The sequence below is a fragment of the Alexandromys fortis genome, unplaced genomic scaffold (genome assembly GCF_014885135.2).
Source record: "Alexandromys fortis isolate MF-2015 unplaced genomic scaffold, M_Fortis_MF-2015_v1.1 scaffold_40, whole genome shotgun sequence".
In the NCBI taxonomy this organism is placed as follows: domain Eukaryota; kingdom Metazoa; phylum Chordata; class Mammalia; order Rodentia; family Cricetidae; genus Alexandromys; species Alexandromys fortis.
Window position 1 is genome coordinate 11,908,202 of NW_026067966.1, and position 21,404 is coordinate 11,929,605.

Consider the following 21,404-nt stretch of genomic DNA (forward strand, 5'->3'; position numbering starts at 1 on the left):
ATGGCAGGTAGAAATTATAAACACATTTGAAATTTTCTCAGCTCGTTTTACCCACCAGGGTTGCTGTAATTTTCAGGATAATTTAAAGACAAGCAGAAAGTCAGAAAATGAAATGTTAAAGAGATTAACAAAGAAAGGGCAGAATGTTCTTTCCTCACTAATAAATGGAGAAAGACATGCAAATACATGCACATGTTCACACAGAAAATAACTCATCTCTCTCTGTCTCTCTCTCTCCTCCCTCTCCATAAGCCTAGACTTACCAGGGAATAGAATCCCCCAGTTAAGGTACTATCCCACTCAGATTGGCCTGTGGACATGTTGGGGGCATTATCTTGGTTGCTAATTGATGAAAGATAGCACCTCCCACTGTGGGTGCCAAGGTCTCTATAAAAAGAGGGCCGAGCAGGCTGTAAGCCATGAACCTCGGGAGTTTGTGCTGCAAGCTCTTGCCTTGGCTTCTCTCAGTGATAGACCATAACCTGTAAGTTAAATTTTGTCACAGCAATAGAGAAGCAACCTGAGTCAGCAATGAATAGAAACCTTTGGTTCTTTGGAATCTTTTCTAAATAGAAAGATTTCCTCATCTTAGTCTTTGTATAAAAAAGAAGGTAAATAAAAAGAATTTCAAGTGCTAAGGGTAAGAAAACATGTGGCCGCATCCTTCCCTGGACAGACCCACAGCCAATGAAGTGACACGGTACTCATTCTGAGAAGAGAGGCAGACATAGCAGTCTCCTTGTCCATTCTACCACCAACGCCAATCTCAAAGTAGCTGCTGCAGAAAAATGTTAAGTGGATGATTCTTAAATGTACACTCACCTCATTGGGAGGGGTCTAGAGATGGAAAAATACCTTTTGAGGCAGTCGTTTCGGCAAGGAAACTAGAAACGGCTAAATCCTTGTGATGGTGACGCACAAACTCCTTTTTCTGAGTGTCAACAGAACTTGAATCAAACAGCAAGTCTGGCTATCCATGCCACAAACCTTAGAGCACTACACCGTCGCTCAGGAGGAAGGTAGGGAGGGCTGAACACATAAGTTCAGCCGGGTACTCTTGGGTGACAGGTTAGGAAGAATGAACAGGAAGTGGATACTGAGACATCTGGAATGACAGGGGCTCATATCTGAGAGACAGTTGTATATTGGTACTTCCTGTAGACCTGCTGACCACATGCTCCTCTGGCTGTAAGCACTAAGACTCTCCAGGAAGCTAAAGATAACAAGAAAATGAGGACAACTTAGCTGCCAGAAGACAGGCCAGACAGTGCTGTTCAGGAGGACAAGCATTCTCATGAATGAGCTGGGCTTAGCAAAGAAGAAAGCACTTTCCTCCGAACAGTGAAAAAAATAAACAGAGTTTGCTTTCTTCAAAAGAGAGAGAAAAGACAAAGGCAGGAAGTGCGGCCCTTCTTCCGTTCCTTGGGCTCTCAATGGAAAGTCAAGAGCAGCAGTCAGGTTAAGGAAGAACAGACAAAAGTGACACCACCTTCAAGCTGCATCACCAACACACTGTTCCTTATTTTGCTCGGTCAGAGTCCAGAGTATGCTATATGATCAAGTAATTCCTACCGAGCTAGCCTTATGCACACAAACATGGCCTCTTTTTAAACTTCCTGTGTGGTTCTTGCTCCTTAGTGATCAAGGCAGCCGACTGAGTTGGTGAAAAACAAAAACAAAAAAAGCCAAAACTAAACAACAACAAAATCCTATTTATTTCCCTCAAATACAAAGTCTGGGTTCCTATGATTCAGTTATATCTAGGGCCCCTCAAACCCTTTCTTTGCTATGATTATAAAAGTGCACCATATATTTGGATAGTTTATTGTCAAACAATAAGAGACTAGATGTTTGTCAGCATGTTGTAAGAAAATTAATACTAAATGGTTATAAGATAAAAATCGAGAACAAATAATTTATTAATATTTATAATCTCATAGTTGCACAGTTAATTTAGTATGTTCCCCGACGGGCTCAGTCTATGTCATTCTGGAATAGAAATCAAATTCCACTAAAGTCTATTAAACAAGAACAAAATAAAACACAGAGACTTCTCACTTATAGAGTTGATGGGCTATAAAATTATATTTGATATTCATTATTTGGGATCCTAGAATACATTTTAAAATAGTAAGTAAGGAAGTTACACTGTTCAAAAGGGGTGGTAGGTCTTAACCAAGTCTCTGGAAATTGTATCTAGAGTGGATGGAAAGTTATATTCACACTACTACTGAGGAAGGGATGATACTGAGAACCTACAAATGGCAGAGATGATTCCAGAAGCTCCGTTTGTATGTATTATCTCTTTAATCTTCACAAAAGGCACCCAGTCTATGAAGAAAAACCTGAGCATGATTGCTGGGCAGCTCCCAGCCACACAGAGAAGTGGTTGATACAGAAGGGCAGCTGGAGGAGTTGGGTTCCAGAGAAGACTCCAGGTATAGAAGACCTTGGTTTTCTCTCCCCTGTTCTCTGGGGAAACTTAGATGTATTATGTAACTATGATGACATTCATTTTAATTTAGAAATTGAGAGGTAAACGCACTTGGATGTTAAGAATTCCACTATTTAATTTCATAAAATTCCAAGTATATTTTAAAAAAAATAAAAAAGTATCTTTTGAGTTGAGAACTCAAAATTACTTTTTTTCCTTCTTATGTAGGGGAAGATGAAGGAAGGCTTCTAGAAGATGGGGATTAGCCTTGGAGTCAGGAATTCCAGAAGATCTGGGAGGGAGCTAAAGGAGTTATCAGGTAGGAATGGAAGTTTCTGGGGTTTAAGCAGCCAGTGAGAGCTTTGTCACTTAGTTTCATTTTGATAAAGGAAAGGACAGTTCAAATGTCTCTCTTTAGTGGAGAGTTTTATTCCTTCCAGAATCATAGCTCATGGAAAGGTCAAAGTTTCTCTCTCTCTCTCTCTCTCTCTCTCTCTCTCTCTCTCTCTCTCTCTCCTCCTTTCCTTTCTTTCTCCTTTGTTCTTCCCTCCCTCCTTCTCTCCCTCTTTCCCTTCCTTCTTTTCTCTTTTTCTCTTCTCTCTTCCTTCCTTCCTTCCTTCCTTCCTTCCTTCCTTCCTTCCTTCCTCCCTTCCTTCCTTCCTTCCTTCCTTCCTTCCTTCTTTTCTGCAAATGCACATAGTCTTCCTGAGGTTTTATGACCACTTTCATCTCTGTCACCCAGAGGATTGAACAATAAGAAATGTACCAGTGTTTGTACACACAACAACTCTTATTATACTTTTTTTTTCACTTTGACTCTCCTTGAGGAACCCTGAGGATAAATGAAAGATTGAAAAAAAAAACCCTCTATATTTCAGAGGACAAAATCTGGACTTTGGGTTTCTTCATCATCTCTCTTGAAAAGAATACGGGACCACATGAGAGATGAGGCAGCCTCAGGTTCTGCCTTTGAAAATAGATGGCCATAGAGAAGAATATACAAAAGGAAGTGAGGCTCATGTTATAGTGGTTTATTTTGCCCATGATACCCCCTTCATTATTTGCACTTTTTACTGTCGATCTTCCCACAGTGTGTAACAGGGAAATGGGACAATGGGAAAGAAATAGAATGGAAATTCTATGCCCAAAGATGCTTGGAGGGAAAAAGGGAGGACCTGTGAGTAGGACACAGAGCATACTGGGAATAGCAGTGATGCAGTAAGGCTATACTCAGGTCTGTGCAAAGCACGTGTAATAGCTAAGTCAGAGTACAGATAAACAGGGGTGTGTATAGTGTGTGTCGTGGAGACAGAACTCGGGTCACTAGGTTTCCCAGGCAGTGTCTCTACCTGCTGAACCATTCCATGGGTCCAACATTCTTGGCAGATGGTAAGGCAGGCTGGGTATTCTAAGTAATTCAATTTCCTCCTTGTGCATTTGCATGGTTGAGAAGTTCTTATAACAATACCCTCTTCCAACCATTTGCTTTGGGTCAAGCACAAAATGAGCTGAAAATGAGTTTGAATTATTTTTGTACTCCTAGATTCTCCAACTTTGTACTGAGAAGATAGTAGGCGATTCATTGAATGGATGCTTAAGCTGATTAATAGATTAATGGTTCAGGAAAGGTGGTAAGTTCATTTTCCAGTCCATGCAACACCACTTCACATATTTGATAACAATATCTTTAAACTGCCCCTCAATAGCCACTAATCCCTAGTTGCTCACTTACCTCTGACAACCCCTCCTGCCACTTATATAAGCCCTTGTTAGTTCCTTCAGATTCAAAGGAAAGACAAATTCAAAACAAGAGGTGAACAAGAGTCCTATTTATCATATCATCTTTTTCTTGTTGCCCTTACATATAAATGTTCTTTTAAATTTTCTATAATCATCCTAAAAGCAAAGTATTTCGATAAATAAATAGGTTCTCATTGTTAACAAACATTTTAGGTGTACTTCTTCCCAATTGTTTTTCAAGCCTCTATATAATTAGATAATTTATCATTTATATTTTATGCCCTATATCTTAATTAGTTTATGCTATGGATTTTCTCAAATTATAAATAATTCTTCAATAATACCATTTAAAGTAGTTGATTATATTTCACTGGAGAAATAAATATTTAGTTATTTATCTAACCAACAGCTTATCGTTGTACACATCAAACATGTTACTATGCTATATGAGGGGAAAAATCAATGTACATAAATATTTGTACATCTTTGATCATCAATTAAAAAAATTACTAGCTGAGTAGTTTCTGGGTGGAAAAGATTCATTTTTCATGACTTGAAATCGAGCCGGCTGAACTCCTCTATCAGGTGACTGCAGTGCTCTGCAGATTCCTTCACGGTCCTCATGTGTATTTTTATTCATTGAATTTTTCTCTTCTAAGTAATATTTTATTAATTCTTTAAGAATCTATTTTAAAATTACTTTTATATACTTTACTATAAAAAGCATAAACAAATAAAAACATCATACACCACAATTAACCAGACCTAAAGTCATACAACTTAATAAATACTGATACAGTTAGAAAAGGCATTCAGAATGACTGTGTAACTTCACATTAAATTTTACACTCTTTGTATCAAAAATATCTTATACACCTATTCACTGCCAAAACAAAACAAAAATCTATGACAGACCCAGAACTAAAAGGAAAAGTAGCTTTTTATTCTTTTCATAACTCATGTCCCCTTGAATAAAGGGACATTTTTATGCAATATAGTTTGATTACCTCTCCCTGAATTCCTCCCAGATCTATCCTACTCCCCAAACTCTCCAACTTCCTCCTCTTCTTCCCTCCCTCCCTCCCTTCCTCCCTCCCTTCTTTCATTCTTTCTTTTCTTTCTTCAAAACCCCACTAACTCCAGTTTCTGTTGCTCTCGGGTATAGCGCCAACCCCTTGATCATGCTTGTCTGACCATGGACACCTTTAAAGAAAACTTATCCACCTTCTTGCAGAAGCTACCCACGCCAATAGTTATTCAGCTAGGAATAAAACTTCCCGCCCACTTCCCCCTCTCCCCCTCCATGGTGGGATTTTGTCTTGTTTGAGCTTGTATAGGTTTTGTTTGCACTGTCACAACTGCTGTGAGTTCATACATGGAACTGCTCTGTTTCGTTCAGAAAACTGATTCATCTCCCACTGCAATCACCCACTGCCTCTGGCCATTAGAATTTTTCTGCCCCCCTCTTCGGCAATGACCCCTGAACTTTGTGGGGGAGGTGTGTGATACAAATGTTCCATTTAGGACTGAGAATTCAGAAGTCTCTTATTCTCCATAGGTTGACCAGTTATAGTTCTCCAAGTTAATCATCATTTTCTATAAGAAGCAGCTTCTTGAGAGTCAAGAGCTGCTCTAATCTATGATTATCGCAATAAGTTCTTAGGAGCCAGTTTAATACTATGTCCATTTAGTGGAATAATAGGAGTAAATTAAAGTAGGGTCTATGACCTAAGGACACACAGGTTCTAACAGGGCCAGGTATGGATTCCTTCTTGTGGATGAGAATTCAGTCCAGTGACAAAGTGTTTGGTTACTCCTAAACATCCACTGGAGGCATATTTTGCAAGACCATTCATTATTGCAGCTAGAGACCACAGACAGGGGAGACTGGTGATTACTCTCTGACGGTAGTGTGGGGAGCACCTTCCAGCACTATGAAGTTAGGCAGTCCACATTCCTGGTTGTACTAATTGATTTCTCCATGTTTTCTCACTCACATATGTGGTATCTTCAGCAATAGGGTCTTTCTGCCATGTTTTGAGGGTTAACCAAGAGTAATGGCAAAACTCTCTAATGTTTGTGGGTCTATGCAAGCCCAGCGGCCAACAACTCCAAAAATCGGAACACCTAAGATAAAAGAGACAACACATGGTGCTATGTGTGTGGGGAATAGGGATACTTACTCCAAGTGGGAGTGAAAACGGCTACAGCCACTACTGCAGTCAGTGTGGAGGTTTCTTTAAAGGATAGACACATATCTGTCACATGACCCAACTATATTACTCTTGGGCATATACCCAAAAGACCCCATATCCTACTAGAGCAATGCCTGCTCATGTGTGTTAATTGCTATTCTATTCACAATATCCAGCACATGTCAACAGCCTAGATGTCCATCAACCATGGACTAGATAATGAACATGTGGTAGACTTATACAATGGGATATTGTTCATCTGTTAAAAAAATCAAAATTACAAAATTTACAGGTAAATGAATAAAACTTATAAATAAATAAAAAACATCACACACCATCACCCTGAGTGAGGTGATCCAGAAAGTCAAATGTCACATGTTTACTCTTATATGTAGATGATAGATTTAAATTTCAGCTTTGTATCCTTTCTTTATATAACCCACAGAAGTCAAGAAGGTATTAAAGAAACACAAAGTGGCACGTGTGTGTCATCAAGGGAGATTTCAAGGGAGGGAGATATAATACAGTGTATAAGTGGTCCTTGAAGAAATATTGAAACTGGAAAGGTTAAACTAGGTGGGTTTAGAGAGTTGAGGAGGAAGAATAGGAGGGGTGACTAACTCTAAAGACCTTTTGAAGCTTCTTAAAATATATGCATATAACCTTTACATGGAATTACCCTATATAGAAGAACAGGGAGGGTCTATAGGCTAGTATAAAAGGCCTAGTGCCCATATAGCTACCTCTTTTGAAGTTATTTCTTTTATGTATTTGTTAAATTTTAAAACAGTTGTAGACTTAGAGAAAAATGTCACAATAGTACATTATTTGCACATTCCTCATCCAGCTTCCCTAGTTATCCATACTTAGAATACTCATTAAAGGAGACCGATGAACTCTGTTGCTCATCTAGTTCACAATTTCAACACAAATATATGTTTTACTGACTTTCTTGCAGAGCTATTTGTTATCAAAATCTATTTGAGTTTGTGCTGTGTATATATACTGCCCCCCACCCCTCCAGTTCTTCAGTAGTCCTACAAGTCTGGTACTCCAAATCGGATCCAATGGGATAACACATACATTCCAAACATTTGCTCTGAACACAGTCTATATTTAGCATCAGTACTCAGCCAGTGTGAGAACCACATGGATGCTAACCAGTACTCAGCTAGTGGGAGTTCCACATGGATGCTAATCACAGCTCTGAAAGTTCAGGGAGACAGAGGTGTGAACATTACCAGCTCTCGGGGCAGGAAACTCCCTTCTTGGCGGGCAATGACCAGGGATACTGTTTCTCCCTGCTTGGTGCTCCTCAGCATGGCTACAAGCTCTTCCTGAGTTCTTCCTGTGACGTCTCTGCCATTTACCTAGTGAGCAGAACCACATACATATCGACAGTTAGAACATTTCCTATCACCTCCCCTGGTCCTTTTATTTGAGACAGGTCTTGCTGAGTTGGCAGCAATGTATTGCTGTAAAGTCAAGGCTGTCTATGAACTCAGATCTTTCTGACAGAGCTATTGAATCCTGGGATTATAGGCATGTACCACCATGCACAGCTCCTAGGTATTTTTTTTAATTCTTTGTTTTGTGAATTATATGCAATAAATGGGTTTATGAATTCCATGAAGCTCTGAAAGGATGATACTAACCACATGGCCAAATATATATATTTCAATAAAAATGGGCATCATTATGTTGATACTTAGACAAAGTCAATCAATAAATTATTTTATACTGGAAATTTTTTCCTAAGTCATTACATTTACAAGGGGAAAATCAGACTGAGAAATGTCACACATTAATTCATTAAATAGGTATGCAATGGATTGCAATATACCATACAGAAGTGGATTATTTATCTTATGAAAAATTACTCTAGAAGTACATGTATTTTGGTGTAATCCCAAATGTTCCTTTTGTCTAGAAAAGTGTTATCAACAGGTTATCATAGGTTACTGGACATCAGCCTCGGAGCTCAATATGTCAGGTGGAGCATCCTTCCTGATCTAGAACTACATGGACTGCCAAAATGTTTCCAAAACATACTTAAAGATAAACTTTTTTATTGATTTTTATTGAGCTCTACATTTTTCTCTGCTCCCCTCCCTGCCTCTCCGCTCCCCTTCAAACCTCCCCCAAGATCCCTATGCTCTCAATTTACCTAAAAAAGCTTGTCTTTTTCTACTTCCCGTTTAGATTAGATCTATCTATCTATCTATCTATCTATCTATCTATCTATCTATCTATCTATCTATCTATATATCTTAGTGTCTTCTTTGTTGTCTAAATTCTCTGAGATTGTGGATTGTAGGCTGGTTTTCTTTGCTTTATGTTTAAAAACCATGTATGAGTCAGTACATATGATATTTGTCTTTCTGTGCCTGCATTACCTCACTCAAAATGATGTTTTCTAGCTCCATCAATTTGCCTGCAAAATTCAAGATGTCATTTTTTTTTGTGCTGTGTAGTACTCCATTGTGTAAATGTACCACATTTTCCTTATCCATTATTAGGTTGTTTCCAGGTCTGGCCATGACAAACAATACTGCTATGAACATAGTTGAGCACATGACACCCTGGCATGATTGAGCATCCTTTGAATATATACCCAAAAGTGGTATTATTGGTCCTGAGGAAGGTTATTTCCTAATTTTCTGAGAAATCGCCAAAGGTGTTTTACCAGCTTGTATTTCCACCAGCAATGCAGGAGTGTTCCCTTTACCCCACAACCTCTCCAGCATAAGTTGTCATCAGTGTTTTTGATCTTGGCTATTCTTATAGGTATAAGATGGAATCTCAGAGTTGTTTTGATTTGCATTTCTCTGATGACTAAGGATGTTGAACATTTCCTTAAGTGTTTTTCAGCCATTTTAGAGTCCTCTGTTGAGAGTTCTCTATTTAGGTATGTATTCCATTTTTTTTTATTGGATTAATTGTTATTCTGATGATCAATTTCCTGAGTTCTTTGTATATTTTGGAGATCAGACCTCTGTCTGATTTGGGGTTAGTGAAGATTTTTTTCCATTCTGTAGGCTTTCATTTTGTCTTATTGACCATGTCCTTTCCTTTACAGAAGCTTTTAATTTTCAGGAGGCCCCATTTATTAATTGTTTCTCTCAGTGTCTGTGTTGCTGGGATTATATTTAGGAAGTGGTCTCCTGTGCCAATGTGTTCATGTGTACTTTCCACTTTCCCTTCTGTAAGGCTCATTCAGTGTGGCTGGCTTTATGTTGAGGTCTTTGATCCATTTGGATTGAGTTTTGTGCATGGTGATAGATATGGGTTTTTTCATTCTTCTAAATGTTGATATAAAGCACCATTGTTAAATATGCTTTCTTTTTTTCCATTTGATATTTTTTTGCTTCTTTGCCAAAAATCAGGTGTTCGAAGGTGTGTGGATTAATATCCAGGTCTTTGACTCAGTTCCATTGGTCTTATTGTCTATTTTTATGCCAATACCAGGATGTTTTCAGTACTATAGCTCTGTAGAGTTTAAAATCAGGGATTGTGATGCCTTCTTTTATTGTACAGGATTGTTTTGCTTACCCTGGGTTTTTTGCTTTTCCATATGAAGTTGAGTACTGTTCTTTCAAGGTCTGTTAATAATTTTGCTGGGATTTTGATGGGTATTGCATTGAATCTGTAGACTGCTTTTGTTAAGATTGCCATTTTTACTATGTTAATTCTACCTACACAAGAGTATGGGAGATCTTTCCACTTTTTGGTGTCTTCTTCAAATTCTTTCTTCAAAGTTTTAAAGTTCTTGTCATATAAGTCTTCCATTTGTTTGGTTAGAGTTACTCTGCGATATTTTATGCTATTTGTGGCTATTGTGAAGGTGGTTGTTTCTCTGATTTCTTTCCCAGCCCTTTTATCATCTGTGTACAGGAGGGCTACTATTTTTTTTTTTTGAGTTACTCTTGTATCCTGCTACAGTAGTGAAAGTGTTTTTGAGTTGTAGAAATTCCTTGGTATAATTTCTGGGGTCACTTATGTAAACTATCATATCATCAGCAAATAGTGAGAGTTTGACTTCTTCTTTTCTGATTTTTATCCCCTTAATCTCCTTTTGTTGTCTTATTGATCTAGCTAGGACCTCAAGAACTATATTGAATAGGTATGGTGAGAGTGGACAAAATTGTCTAGTTCTTAATTTTAGTGGGATTACTGGAGTTTCTCTCCATTTAGTTTGATGTTGGCTATTGGTGTGCTGTATATTGCCTTTATTATGTTTAGGTATGTTCCTTGTTTCCCTGATCTCTCCAAGACCTTTATCATGAAGGGATGTTGTATTTTGTCTAAAGCTTTTTCAGCATCTAATGAAAAGACCATATGATGGATTACGTTGACAGATTTCTGTATGTTGAACCATCCTTACATCTCTGGGATAAAGCCGACTTGATCATGGTGGATGATGATTGTGATTTGTTCTTGGATTTGATTTGACAGTATTTTATTTATTATTTTTGCATCAATGTTCATGAGTGAGATTGGTCTGTAATTCACTTTCTTAGTAATGTTTTTCTGTGGTTTGGTTATCAGGGTAATTGTAGGGTCATGAAAAGAGTTTGGCAATGTTTCTTCTGTTTCTATTGTGTGGAATAATTTGAGGAGTATTGGTATTAGTTCTTCTTTGATAATCTTGTAGAATTCTGAACTGAAACTATCTGGTCCTGGGCTTTTTCTGTTGGGAGACTTTTGATGACTGTTTCTATTTCTTCAGCAGTTATAGGTCTGTTAAATTTTCTTATCTGGTCTTGATTTAATATTGGTGATATTTTCCAGAAAGTTGTCCATTTTCTTTAAGTTTTCTGACCTTGTGGAGTATAGGTTTTAAAAATATGAACTAATGATCCTATGTAGTTCCTCTGTGTCTATTATGTCCCCCTTTTCATTTCTGATTTTGTTAACTAGGATATTTTCTCTCTGCCTTTTGGTTAGTTTGGATAAAGATTTGTCTATTTTGTTGATTTTCTCAAAGAACCAACTCTGTCTCATTGATTCTTTGTATTGTTTTCTTTGTTTCTATTTTGTTGATTTCAGCTCTCAATTTGATTATTTCCTGCTATCTAGTTCTCCTGAGTGAGTTTGCTTCCTTTTGTTCTAGAGTTTTCAAATGTTTTGTTAATTCACTAGTGTGGGATTTTTCTAGCTTCTTCATCTAGGCATTTAGTGCTATGAACTTTCCTCTTAACAATGCTTTCATTGTGTCCCATAAATTTGGGTATGTTGTGTGGTAATTTTCATTGAATTTTAGGAAGTGTTTAATTTCTCCCTTTATTTCTTCCTTGGCCAATTGATGATTCAGGTGAGCATTGTTTAGTTTCCATGTGTTTGTGGAATTTCTGGAATTAGTATTGCTGTTGACTTCTAGTTTTAAACCATGGTGATCTGATTAGATACATGGGGTTATTACAATATTTTTGTATTTGTTGAGGTTTGTTTTGTTACTGAGTATGTGGGTAATGTTTGAGAAGATTCCATGAGGTGCTGAGAAGAGGGTATATTCTTTTCCATTTGGATAGAATATTCAACAAATGTCTGTTAAGTTCATTTGAGTCATAACATCTGTTAGTTCCCTTATTTCTCTGTTCATTTTTTTTGTCTGACTGATCTGTCCAGTGGTGATAGGGGTAGAGTTGAAGTGTGTGGGAAGTTTAATGTATGATTTAAGCTTTAGAAGTATTTTTTTTTACATACAACGGTGCCCTTGTCTTTGGGGCAGAGATGTTCAGTATTGAGATTTCCTCTTGATGGAATGAAATGACTTTCTTTGTCTCTTTTGACTGATTTTAGCTTGAAGTCTATTTTCTTAAATATTAGGATAGCTACACCCACTTGTTTCTTAGGTCCATTTGATTCGAATATTTTTTCCCAAACCTTTACTCTGAGATGATGTCTGACTTTGAGGTTAAGATATGTTTCTTGTATGCAGAAGAAGGATGGATTCTGCTTTCATATCCAATCTGTTAGCCTGTGTCTTTTTAAAGGTGAGTTGAGTCCACTTATATTAAGGGATATTAAAATTAATATTAAGGGACCAGTGATCGTTATCTCCTGTTAATTTAGTTTTAATTGTTGATGATGTTAATTTGTGCATTTTTCCTTCTTTGCAATGAGACCATCAATTGTCTGTGTAGCCAACTTCCTTGGGATGGAGTTTTCCTTCTAGTATTTTTCTGTAGGGCTGGGTTTGTGGCTAGTTATTGGTTAAATCTGGTGATTGGAAGTTTAGCAGGGTATAGTAGTATGGGCTGACATTCATGGTCTCTTAATGTCTGCGTAATGCTTGACCATGATCTTATAACTTTCATTGTCTCCAATGAGAAGTCAGGTGTAATTCTGATAGGTCTGCCTTATATGTTACTTGGCCTTTTTCCTTTGTAGCTCTTAATATTCTTTCTTTACTCTATATGTTTAGTGTTTTGATTATTATGTGGCAAGGGGACATTTTTTGTTCCATTCTATTTGGTGTTCTGTAAACTTCTTGTATATTCATAGGCATATCTTTCTTTAAGTTGGGCAAGTTTTCTATGATTTTGTTATATATATTTTCTGTGTTTTTGAGTTGAACTTAGACTCCTTCTGTTCTACGATTTAGCCTTTTCATGGTGTCCCATTTATCCTGATATTTTGGGTTAAGCTTTTGTTAGATTTAATGTTTTCTTTGACTGATGAGTCTGTTTCCTCTATTGTATCTTCAGCACTTGAGATTCTTTCTTCCATCTCTTGTATTCTGTGGTTCATTCTTGAGTTTGTGGTTCCTGATCTTTTTCTCATGATTTCTGTTTCTATAATTTCATCAGCTTGTGTTTTCTTTATTGTCTCTATTTCAGTTTTCAAGTCTTGAATAGTTTCTTTCATATATTTGATTGTTTATTCTTGGTTTTCTTTAAGGGATTTGCTGATGTCTTCCAATTTTTTGTTTGTCTTTTCCTCCATTTCTTTGAGGGAATTCTCATTTCCTCTTTAAGAGTTTCAAACATTCTCCTGAAATTATTTTTTTAGGTCATTTTTACCTGTTTCATCTATATTTGGTTATTCACGTTTTGCTGTTGTATGGTCTTTAGGTTTTACTGGTGTTGTGTTGCTCTTTGTGGTGTTGAATGTGTTCTTACCACTTTTACGTATCTTTTCCTCTAATTGGTGTGGTTGGGGCTGTCTGTTATTCTGTTGATTAATCTTCTAGGTGCCAGTGAATCCAAAGCACAGATGGTTGTTCCTTGTGGTACAGTCAGTGCCATGGTTCTAGTTACCCTGTGTTCCTAGAGATTGCTTAGTGCTCCCAGGCTTTGCTCTGCTTCCTACCTTGGCCTTCATTACTGGCTTTGACCTGTTTCTGTAAATCCTGGTCTGGATCCCCTCCTGCAGAAGTCCGTGGATTGGAGTTGGTTCTGCAAAGGTCTCTGGCTCCAGTCTACTCCCTTGGAGTTGCCAGGCTTGGGTGTGCCCAAACCCACAGAGGACCTAGCTCAGGCTTAATTCCTCAGAAATCTTAGACTCACGCTCAGACGTTTCTGGTTCCTGCCTATTCTCTTTGATGTCCTAGAGCAGAAGAAGGTATATAGCATGCAGATATTATAGTTTGGGAGGGTACTGGGACCAACAAGAGACAACAAGTGACTGCTATATATATCTGTATATTTATTTAGTTAAATATAAAGAAATATTTGCCTGGATACATTAACTTCAACCTACCTCCAAAACTCTGTCCCCTGATTGTAGGCGTCCATCCTTTATTGCTGCTCCCTTTGGTAAGATGTTTTTTACAAAAATGGGACCAGGACCATGTATAGAAGAATCTCTGGTTACCACAGTGAAACCAAGTCCTTCAGGGCCTAGCATACAATACCAGAAAGATGTATTGTCACTTTAAGTATGGGTTACATGACATTCACTCATTTAGTATACTCTATCCCCTTAAGCATGGGTCACATGACATACACTCAGTAAACTGTGTCCCCTTAAGCATGGGTCAAATGACAGTCACTCATTTAGTAAACTCTGTCCCCTTAAACATGGGTCACATAACATTCGCTCCTTTAGCAAACTCCACCTAGTTTAAATTCAAGCAGACCAAGTCTTATTTACATTCTCAGAGATTTTACACAGGCTTTGCTTTTCCTGTTTTAAGTAAAGGTTATAATTCTGAACCAATGAGAGCATCAAAGTGAAGTTAGGATCCAATATATAACAACACTTTGTTTATTCGGGATTTAGAAGACAAGGCATGCCATCCACATGTCCATAGTATCAGTTCCTCAGTAATCTACCTCTTGACTCCATCTTTCCTCCCAAGCAGTTGATTCCCTCTGTTGGGGTTTTGTGGGTCTCTCAATCAACTGAGTATTTTGTGGCTGAACCCTCTGCATGTGTCCTGATTGCTTTACTGCTGTAGCCACTGTATGGTCCCCAAGAGTTTTGCTGTCCCTTCCCAGTTGTCTTAAATCTCTAACTTCTCTCTCTCTCTCTTCTACTGTGACTAAAGATGTATGTGGATTTCTTAACTGTAAATAATCTGTACTCAATGATTAGTGTTTCTGGAAGCTTCTACCACGAATAAAAAACTGCTGTGGTTTGGACAAGAACTCCACAAAGACCCATGCCTCCAGCCTGTGACACATTGGGATGTAGTAGGGCCTTTAGGGAATGGGGCATAGTAGAAGGATATTAGGTCATTCCAGGCACGACATGAAGGAGATATGGCCCCCCCTCGGCCCTCATGTTTCTCTTTCTTTGCTTAGGGGCTGCTAGAAAGTAAGATTCTTGCTCTACCATACATTCCCATCATGCTCCATTGCTTTGTTATAGGTCTCAAAGTAAGTTGCTAACTAGCCCTGGACTGAAACTTCGAAAATTGTGAGCCCAAATTCTCTCCTGTTTCATATCCCTTCTTATAGTATTAGAAAGCTGACAGATACTTCTATGATTGTCACCAGGAATTTTTTTCTTTATTTGGATTTATCTTTTATCAACGTTTGTTACTTTCTAATTTCATTTTTAAAAATAATCTCTCTTATAATTTTGAACATTTTTGATTTTCATTTCTCTCTCATCATACCATGTCTGTCACCCGAGAACACACAGCATTGTTCTCTCACATAGACACAGATAATGCCCAACGATCTGTACAGGGCCGGGTCCCCCTCTTGTCACCACAGCCTCTATCAGCTCCTTGCTTCATTATCAATCATTACCATCATTTTATAGACCAGAGCTAGCATCTATTTGGTTCATTTGCCGTCTCTCCTTTCACCTCTCCATCTCTCTCTGTGTCTCCATGTTTCTCTCTTTTTCCTGAATGTAATTATGCATATTCAAACTTTGCGACGTTTCTCCTTCTTCAGTCCAGATCCTGCCATTATCAAATATCCTCATCTGCTTAAAACTCTAATTTCAATCAATGACATTTCCAGTATGCAATTCGCCCCGGCTGACAAACCTCAGCAAAAAGTGTAATTTTTCTTTCTTCCTTCCTACAACCATTTATCTATTAAGGCATGCCAATTACAGTTTCACCCTTGTTGATCCACTCTCTTCTTCAGAATATCATTTCAGGACTCTGTGACGGATTCCTCACTCTTATCTCAAAGCACCTACCATGGCTGGGTAACTGGTATACAACAATGCATTTGGACATGATTTATTTGTAATGCATTTAAATATAAACATATTGACCTCTGTGTCTTCTTTTCAACTCACTTTATTCCCAAGGCCAGATATTTATAAGTGAATAAAATTTTGATTAAGAAATCTTTTCAGAATAATTTCTACATCCTAATGAAAGATATGTGTTGTTTTTGAAATTCACAAATAATATTTAAAGGTTTCATGGTGGCCAATAAAGTATTAATTTGTGAGAAAATAAACCTATTCAAGTCTCCGAATTGGCTTGAAAAACCACAGGATTTTATGAAGTGACAGGTAGATATCAGAATATCAGGTGGAAGGGTAAGGAATGAGCAGGGACACAACAGTCCATGGGTCCATGGGCACGTATGTAATGCTATGTTAATATGCACGTACACATGTGGTCTGGGATAATTGCTCTGTGCTGGGAATGAACAAAACATTGAAAAAGATTAAGAAAGGCTGCATGCAACTTTGAACTTGGACTATCTTGAAGAAATGTAATGTTGAATCTGAAATTAATAATCATTACCTATTGTCTTTCTGAAAATTAAACCTTTCACTGATATAAAAACCATTGTGTAGAGCCAGAGGCCCTATTCCTGAACTGGCCTAAAGGATGCTTTTTTAAAAACAAACAAACAAACAAACAAACAAACAAAAAAACACTAACTTATGCTCAAAATGAAAACAATCAACCTCCCGGGTCTACTCGGAATTGAGCTGTCACATGCTTTTCTCAAGTCTGCACTGATCCACCCCAGTCCTCACTTTTCCTTGTTCCACATAATCAAAACTTTGCAGAAGAAAGGAAGAAAGTAGCACAGTTTTAAAAAAATTAAGTTATCCAAGTATACACTCAAATCTATTCTATGATACAATTAAAGAAAAAGAGAATTAACTACATCAACCTTAATGAATTTCTCTTAACCAGTTTTACACGGTACAATAACAGAATGCTATTAAGCACAATTCAATGATTACCTTTCTTTAGGTCAATCTTAATTTTCTTTGCATTTTTCTTGCTGCCAAACCCCATGAGAGGGGATAGTGAGGGAGATGAAGGTTTTCTTCCTAGCCTTGGAACTCGGGGGCTCTTGCTTTGCTGCAGGGAAATCGTCTCATCTGCTTCAGGACTGTGAGTTCCAGCGAGATTTGCTGCCTGCAAAGCTGCTTTCCCACGGGCAGGAGGTGGAACCTTTGCTCTTGAAGTCCCATCATTGTTGCCAAAGATGTTCAGTGGACCAATGACTGACTTTTCATACTGCTCACGGTTTTGAGGCAGAAGCACGTGGAGGACCACGCTGGGGGATTTCATCGCCTGGCGGAAGACATCCTGGGCCCTTGAAGGAGTGAATGAGCGGAGAATGACAATGTGTTCCGGCACACGGCTTGCTGGGGTGCTCAGGTGCGGGACTGACAAGGCAGCCTTGTCAGTAAGGCTAGGAGGCGGCGGGATAATCGCTGCAGCATGGCTCTGTTTACCACCCGCCCACCAAGGTGCCTCCTCCACACGAGCTACACATGCGTGATGACCGTGTATAGTCCTCTACCTCATTCTTCTTAACAGCCATATAAAACAAATATAACCCACTCGCATTCAACAAATTCAAGTGGAAGCACAGAGCCACTAAAGAACTTAACTGGCAACGGTCATCTTTAAAGAGTTTCTAAATATGAAAATCTAGCCAGAATTGATTACTTAAGCACATATTTAAGACCCTTTTAAAATCACATTGTTAATAGATTATTTCTAGTGGACTCTAAGTTGGAGTTTTATGACTCAGTTTCTACTTTGGTAAAACAGGGATCATTGGATTCCTTAGTCTTTGCAAAACAGGGCAGGCAAAATATGTGAGAAACATGACTCTGCCCTATAATAGTTGAATGTAACGCATTGTTTTAGAAAAACATCATTTCATTCTACCCCTGAGCAGCAGCCAGTGTTACATGCCTCTGACTAGCAACCACCAGCCCCCACTATTGACAATTAATGGCCAGAGAGAAGCTGTGTTATGAGCAGTTTGGCTCAGAAGCAAGACAGGAAACTGATTATTAATGAAGATTGTTACTACTTGTTTGCTTAACTTAGAAGCCCTGAAATGTCAAGGCATATCAATGTATATGTGTGTATATGTAGATGTGTACAGCTAGATGCAGCTGGAGTCTACATATTCTAATTTGTGCATAGAAACAGGTACTCCTTGTGATATTTTTCACACTCAGAAAGATAACTTTTTTGGTAGAGCATTTTAAATTTAATTTTTATAATTTGTTTCTATTATTCATTGAGTCCTTATAGGCATCACCCACAGATTTTACAGTTTAGGGAAAAACGACATCAAGGATATTAATTAATAAGATGAATTAATTGTCTGTGAAAAGAGCCAGTAAACCCCATTCTAATTGACCCATAGGCTACGAAAAACAAATTCCTTTATTCGTGGATGCCCAGAAAGACAGACAGGCAAGAAGGCTCGCCGTATTCTCTGTCTCAACCTCCCTACAGACATTGGGCACGTGTCTTGGCCACCTAAGACATAAAATGCATTCAAAAATGTATGGTCAGGGGTTACTTAAAGGGAACTGGCTTGACGTTACATCTCTGATTTTGGGCATAATGAGCTCAACAATGATTATAAATATTCAAGAGATCAATAAAGTAGATAAATAATGAAAAAAATGCTTACTGAGCAAAAGTTTTGTCCAGGAGTTCTACGTTGTTGATTTTTACGATGCATTCATTCTCCTGGAACAGTCCTTCCTGCTTGCATCTGCTGTGTTCTTCAATGCCTCGGATGAAGAGTCCTAGGATCCTAGAAACATTTACGTTGAAATAAAACTTCTGAGTATTAGTGTGGGACCATGGTCTGTTTCTGTCAATTATATTTTAAATAAATGCTAATTGGCCAGTAGCCATGTATAGGTGGGACAACCAGACAGGAAGTAGAGGTGGGTCAATGAGAACAGGAGGATTCTGGGAAGAAGGAAGCCCATTCCTGTGCATTTGTGACCTGGCCACAGAAGAAACAAGATGTGACTTCCCCACCTAAAAAGATACTGAGCCATGTGGCTAACACAGATAAGAAATATGGGCTAATATATGTTATAAGAGTTAATAGGGAAGCTTGATCTAATGGGCCAGTCAGTTTATAACTAAAGTAGACCAATGTGTGATTTTTTTTGGGGGGGGGAGGGACTTAATGATTGCAGGAACCAGGTAGGACAAAAAACCCCGACAAAAGAGTACAAATGTGCTCATTATTTCTTTTCCATAGCTATTCAGAAATAAGTATTGGTTTCTGTTTACTAAATAGATTATACTTCTATTTGGCCAAATGTTTCATCTTTCAAATTCACGCATAAACACATACACACACACACACAGAATGAGAGGGAAGAGGGGCATACACACATACACGCACATACACACCTCTACCTGGAACAAATATTCATATCATAAATACCAACCCATTTCTATGTTTTCCATTATCTAGGAAAATCAGCAGAGACCATTCCACCCAGGACTGGCAGCTTCAGGGGAGATGCCACTGCTGACTGAAAGGAAGTCCGCCTGAGTGGCGAGGTAGAAATTTGGTACTGGTGATGTGGGAGAATCACACATTCTCAGCATGTTTTGCCACCATAGTGCATGTTCTAACAGTTTGCATATTAAAAAGTAGACAAACATTTCAGTTCAGACCCTGTTATTAGAAGGCATATCCATCCCATTCATTCGCGCCTTTGAATCAAGCCCACGTCAGGTGTTCTCTCTCAGGCTGGAGGACAGGAAGTAAAGATGGAGGACCAGACATACATAAATAAGGTAAAGTAAAAGTTCCAAACACAGGCACAATATGGAGCCATGCTAGGGTTTACAAACTAACACTGGGTGGGAGGCCCACACCATCTGGAGGGATCTTCATGTATCAGGCAATGAGCCTAACCTGATGAAGCAGGTGACCACAGCCAACCTCAGAGTCAGAGCAGATACCCCAGGGCTCCTAGAGATTTGGACATTTAGTTCAGAGTCAGAGAGGGAAGGAAAAGACAAAGGAAATGACAGCAAATGATTTCCTATATAACTCTCCCACATCCATGGAGGTTGTCAGGATCCCCTTTGGGTACCAAATTCTGTGGAAGCTTTATGAAAAATGGCTTAGTATTTGCATCCCTATGTACATTTCAATTATCTCTAAATTACCCACAAAATCCAGAACAATGTAAATGCTATGTAAGTAGCTAATGTAATGTATAGGGGGATGATAACATTAAAACACCTGTATGTACTCAGTATGGGTAAAAGATTTTATTGGTATCTTCAGCCTACAGCAAGTCAAAACTGCTGTGGGTGAGAATTTTCTGGACTCTAGAATTCACATGCAGGCTAGAAGTGCACATGTGCATATGTGTGTTCTCACATGCAATCTTTATCATTCTTATATAAAGCAAAAATAAATCTACCTCAAGAAATGAAGCCTCTACTGATTTTAGCCATTTCTCACTTGGGCGATGTCCTTTATCTTTGTGGCATGACACAGGCCTCACTGAGTGTCACACTAAGAGTGATGGGTCTCTAGAGATATCGCTGGGTATGGAGAAACTGCTGCCTCCATGTTCTCTGTCCCCTTATTATTCTATTTAGTCACTCTCTTTTGAGTAGGAGCTTTGCGTGTTAAATTTCAAATCTAAATAAAATATGAGCACATTTTATGTGTGAATAATAAGGTCACCCATGCAAAAAGGGCAGCCTGTAATGAAAGCCCAGGAGAAAGTACTTCTCTGTCTGGAGTGGCCACAAAATTGAGCCTCAGCCTCTGGTCTCAGTTCACTTAATGAGCTCAGACCATCTCAAGGTGCACACAATGGTACTCAGGCTCCTCCTTCGGAAATGTTAATGAGAAGAGTGTGCTTTTGCTGCTGCTGACATCCTGGCCAGTGTGGACAGGGTCTGGGCTTCACCCCAGCTCTAGAACTTTACTAAATGAAGCAGACACATTACAGACAACACTAACGTGAGACTATCTGACATGAAGAAGGGAGAATTAGATCAAGATTGTGTTTTCTCTGAAATTAAACTGCTCTCTGATAGTCCACACTTTAGATTTTTGTTTACGGTGGCTTCCCCTTAACATGACCCATTAGGAGGCTCACGTGTGGTTATAAACTAGTTTATGTAAGTGATTTCTTTTTAACAAGCATTCAAGTCTTCCTTTAATTTAATTCAGTACATCATCAGTCATGTAATGTTACTCCCTAGGATTTAATTTCACATTTTGGAGATGAATTAATTCTTTCGGGCCACTGGGTTGCAATTTAGCTAGCGTATTACAGCTGGAGCATGCTACGTGAACCTCGCTGATCTAAATAACCTAACTTGCCATGAAAAATTTATTGAC

General features: G+C 38.4%; 1 protein-coding gene across 1 annotated transcript in view; it reads right to left on the reverse strand.

The window, feature by feature from the left end:
• The window catches only part of Pard3b (par-3 family cell polarity regulator beta), a 992,131-nt gene that overhangs the window by 456,275 nt on the left and 514,452 nt on the right, over positions 1 to 21,404 (reverse strand). The window contains exons 7-10 of the mRNA XM_050154204.1: positions 18,696 to 18,821; positions 16,990 to 17,348; positions 14,074 to 14,213; positions 7,611 to 7,739 (exon numbers count right to left, since the gene is read on the reverse strand). Of these exons, the coding sequence (XP_050010161.1) occupies positions 7,611 to 7,739; positions 14,074 to 14,213; positions 16,990 to 17,348; positions 18,696 to 18,821 (754 nt within the window). The remainder of the gene's footprint in view (positions 1 to 7,610; positions 7,740 to 14,073; positions 14,214 to 16,989; positions 17,349 to 18,695; positions 18,822 to 21,404) is intronic.